Source organism: Silurus meridionalis, chromosome 9 (genome assembly GCF_014805685.1).
Source record: "Silurus meridionalis isolate SWU-2019-XX chromosome 9, ASM1480568v1, whole genome shotgun sequence".
In the NCBI taxonomy this organism is placed as follows: domain Eukaryota; kingdom Metazoa; phylum Chordata; class Actinopteri; order Siluriformes; family Siluridae; genus Silurus; species Silurus meridionalis.
Window position 1 is genome coordinate 24,292,560 of NC_060892.1, and position 4,931 is coordinate 24,297,490.

The window sequence follows — 4,931 nt, forward strand, 5'->3', positions numbered from 1 at the left end:
CCACCCGCTAAAACAGTACTGACCTGTTGAGCATTAACAGAAATATGACCCACAGTAGCTCGTCCGTTTGATCGGACCACACGGACCAGCCTTTGCTTCCCATGTGCATCAATGGACCCTGTCTCCAGTTTACCATTTTTCCTTCCTTGGACAACTTCCTTGACCCAGTCGTCTAGCCGTCACAATTTTTCAAATCCTTACGCTTGCCCATTTTTCCTGCTTCAAACACGTCAACTTTGAGGACAACAACAATAAAATGTTCACTTGCTGCGTAATAAATCCCACCCACTAGCAGGCGCCACGATGACGAGATACAGCGTTATCTTCTCGCTGGTCATAACGTGACACCTGATCGGTGTGCATGCGGATTCGTATCTGTTTGGGTTCGATTTTGCATATTTAATTAGTGATATTATACATAAAAACTTTCGCTAATGGATTTATTTCCCCCTAGTGGACGGAAAGGTAAATGAAAAAACATTTAAAAAACATTACTACTTTAGAAAAATGGCCAATACATCAAAAATTAATCATGAACCAATCATCTTTTTTTTGCAATCCTTGCCTTCGAGATTTACACCTAGCCTACTTTTTTTTTCTCAGCGACCGTTACAAAGTGTTTGTGGATTTGTTCAACCTGGCGACATACCTGGTCCCGCGGGCCTGGGTCCCCAAGCTGAACCCCACCGTGTACAAGTTCCAGTACATCGCAGAGTGCAACGACAGCTCGTACAGCTCCAGCGGCTCGTGCAGCAGTGAGGAAGACTAACCAGACTAACCACACTACCCTCAGACACGCTAATTCCCAAAAATAAAAAGGATCGCTGGGTGAATTTTAGAATTCGTTATATCATAATTAAGCTAATCCGGTAGTGGTATTTTTGTATATATTATTTATTAGTTCTGGCATGTACACAATTATATAACCATCTATAGGGCCTGGGAGCCATCTTGAATTTGACCTATACATTATATGGACAAATGTTTATGGACACCTCATGTGTGTTTGTTTTTTTCCCCCATTCCTCATTTAGTCCCCATTTACTTTCATGATAACCACTCTTCTGGGAAGATGTTCCACTAGATTGATTTTGGAGTGTTGATGTAAGAGGAAGTGAGGAGGCCTGGGGTGGAGATCTTCCAACCCATGTAAAGCACATCATGGAGCTGGCTTTGCGCGTTGTCATGCCGGAACGCCATTGGGCTCCTAGATGTCCAAAAAGATCCAAAGACTGTACAATCCTATGGGAACATTTTGGGGGGAAGAACTTCACAAGTCATTTTTGTTGCAATCCATAAAGCTTTTTCTCCATATAGTGTGCTAGCAGGTGCATTTTTTACATATGTATTTCAAGACACTGTAGTTCAACCGATGTAGAAACATTGTGTATTATATATTATTATAGTCTGATTTTTTTACTGCACGCTTTCAGAAGTGTGTGAGTTCGGAAATTAAAATTCTAAAACGGTTTCGAAATTGCACTGTGTTGTCTATGTTGTGTCTGGCCTGAAGAACACGAGGTGAATATACGGAGGCTCCGACTACCCAAATGTGTACACTGTAGAGTTGACTGACCTTTGCTTATCACGGATTAGCTGCCAGCGCACGTGCCAAGTACCAAGAACATAAGGTCGAAGGGCACCTTCGGCTGCCGTATTTATACTGAAATTCCACACCGATCGATTTCCTGAGAAAAGACTAGAAAGTAATGGTGTGGTAACAATGGTAACAATATTCATTTTGCAATTTAAAAAGTCACTAGGACATTAAAACGCCAGAGATACTTGATTTGCACAACTGAAGGTTTTCGGTGTCTTGAGAAACTTTGTGTAGGTGGATTTTGGCCACAAAAGCTAATAATCCAACTGAGATCTAGAACCCAACACCACATCGCAAGGTTTTAGAGTAATATTTAAGACTTAGTTCAAATCCCAGCTTATGGATTTTTGAGTTTAAATCCCAGATTCTGTGTTTGTGAGATCAAATCCCCAGCTTCTGCTGGATTCTTCAGCAAGACCCATAACCCTCAACCCTTGTCAACCATATGAGCAAATGTAAAGATCAACATAAGGCCCTTTGAAGGAATCGCAATACTTAATGGCTGGGACCAGACAGTCTGCGCATGTAACAGCGATCTTACAAGCTTTACACAAATCTGTCCTGTATGTCAGCGTGGCAGGAAGAAGCATTTCCTGAAACGGTTTGTTGCTTTGCATAAAAAAATCCCCTGGAAGTCTTTGATGCTATCTGGCAACAGATTCTAGTGCAAAAGCAAACACAGCGAGCCATTAAAATACTGTAGAAAAACACCCCTACAACATGATGCTGCCACCACCTTGCTTCACAGTAGGTTTTGCGAAGCATGGTGGTGGCAGCATCATGTTGTAGGGGCGTTTTTTGACGGCAGGGACTTGGTGATTGGTCAGGATTGGAGAGAAAATGGATACTGCCAAGTACATCCAAATTCTTGAGGGAAAACCTGTATTTCATTGCTAGACGGCTGAAGATGGGCAGGTCATTTATCGGACAATGAACATCAACATTGTTGCAAAGTTTCCAATCAATCAGCATGGTTGAGAATGACAGGGAACTCCTTGTGGACCTACTGACCGTAAGATTTGTATTGAGTCTATCATGGGCACAGGTTCCTGTTCTTTAGTTGTAGCTTGTCCATCGATGTTTTGTTCCTGCTGAGACACTTTTCTGTCCACCAAGCTTTACATACATTAAATGGACACATGACTATAAGCTTTTGAACATCCTATTCGACATTTGCTCTTATATTTAACCTCCACTTTTCTTGGAAGATGTTTTACTATATTTTGGACTGTGCTTGTGGAGATTATGGAGAGGAAATTAAGTGGTCTGGGGTTTCCAGTTCATCCGGGTGTTTAATAGGGTTGAAGCCAGAGCTCTATGGAATGTAATCCATATCTTCACGCCGATTGCGACATTGGCAGCGCCGGAGATTCTGCAAACAGTTATATAAGGTTGCTGGTATTGCGCACTGATAAAATATTTGTAGAAAATGTTCAAAGGTTTGCTTTTTTTATTTCGTTTTTGTTTTTTTTGGAGAAAAACCTCGATGTAAAACTTCCAGTCCTGACCCTGACCCTGCAGGATCTTTCACACCGCTGGCTGTTTATTTAACATTTAGTACACAGAAGCACAGTCTCCACCAGTGTCATTGAACTTGATCTTTTATCTTTTACACAAGCTGTGTTATTTCAGCTTTTTTTTTCTTTGCAGAAAACATTATATAATACAGCCCCCCAAAGAAACGCAAAAGTATACACGGTTCATGAAAATCCTGGTCTACGTTTCCTCGTGATGTCAGTCTTGCAAATGAATTTTTCCGTTGTGTGTTTTTCGGTTTGCGAGGTCTGACTAGCGCGCTCTCTGAGAATCCAATCAAAGAATGTGCAAATGTTATTGTACCCTGCTAGATGGCCCCGGTGTCACCTACATGAAATCCGATTGGTTGAAGCAACAGCCTTCAATGTTCTGTACATAACGCTACATGTGCCGACACTGTTGAGTCTGAACACCCCGACACTGTTTATTCTGAAGGCCTCACAGCAGATTCCTTTGTCCTTGGTGACTTTTTCAACCATATGTTGTTCTTCTCCAAACTGTTACCAGAAACCTAAAGGAACACAAATGTATTGGGGTTTGGATTCAGTAGCCTGACATTTTTCCTTGGAGCCCTAAACCATTTCCAGCAAGACGATCTGCCAAAACCCATTTCAGTGTTTCCAGCTATTTTCTTCTGAAATCATTCGGAGACGTTCTTTTCATTTGACTCCTCGTTTTTTTTGTAAATATTGGCAATGCCGTGATACTTCTGTGGGCCTTCTGTGGAAAACCAACATTGCGTGGATGTGATTAGACAGACAGTAAAATGAGATTAGAAACCATTGTGAGGGTACATGAGGTGAGGTGAACATTTCTAATTGATACCAAAGGTGTTCAGAGATCAGTGCACTATAGCTGAAAAGCTTCCACTCCAACCAATCATCATGGAGCAGGCTTTTTGTGCACTGGAACAGGTTTGGGTCTCAAGTTCCACACATCTGACTGGAAAAGTCAGGCGTCCAAATACTTTTGTGAACATATAGCGGATCAAATTATTCACCAGAACTTGTATGGTTATGGTAAGGAATTTATTTATTCATTTTTTACCAGAAAACTGGGGAAAAAGGGCCAAAACATATGATCCAGTCTTTGCAGTTCTTTTTGTTTCCACTAAGGGGCAGTATATCTTGTATTCATGCTCTGTCGCTTTTCTGCCTAATGTGCGATGAAAATGAAACTGCACCGCATACTTTCTCAAGGCTGAGCTCCTATCTAGAGGAAGTCGGTCTCCCCAGAGCCTGCTCGTTAGTCCTTAGATCTAAATCGAAAACCTGATTGCCACCCCATTGCATTTCCTGTTATCATCCGCAAATCAGAGCCAGACAACACAAGCGATCGTGCTGTTAGGAGAAAAAGAAAGCAGAAGAGCCAAAATATATCCAACCCAAGAGTACATGTATCTGCCAATAAAACGTTTCAAACAGCAGTGCTTTCCAGCTGTTTTCTTCCGAAATCACTAGGACACGCTATTTTCATTTGAGACCGTCGATCTTGGCAATGCTGGGAAACTTCTGTGGAAAAAGAATATTGAGAGGATGTGTTTTGACAATTAAACTTTGTGAGGGTACAAGAGGTGAAGTTCTTCTGGGGAGTCGAGTTCTTAGCTCCTGCTGTGACCTCGAACTGGAAGCCCTATTGAACAAGATTGAATGGGGCTCGTGGTCACGGCTCATAAACGCTGTTATGGTTCACTACTGGAAATAATGCATTATACGGTATGGGTCAGCTGATATTTCCAGGTTCTTCCTCAAACTGTTATCACAAACTTGTATACAGAATTGTATAGAACGTCTAT

At 41.7% G+C, this 4,931-nt stretch overlaps 1 protein-coding gene across 1 annotated transcript in view; it reads left to right on the forward strand.

The window, feature by feature from the left end:
- The window catches only part of tdo2b (tryptophan 2,3-dioxygenase b), a 4,862-nt gene extending 3,382 nt beyond the window's left edge, over positions 1-1,480 (forward strand). Inside the window, exon 12 of the mRNA XM_046857697.1 lies at positions 604-1,480. Coding sequence (XP_046713653.1) covers positions 604-769 — 166 coding nt within the window. The 3' untranslated portion in view covers positions 770-1,480. The remainder of the gene's footprint in view (positions 1-603) is intronic.
- The last annotated feature ends 3,451 nt before the right edge of the window (positions 1,481-4,931 follow it).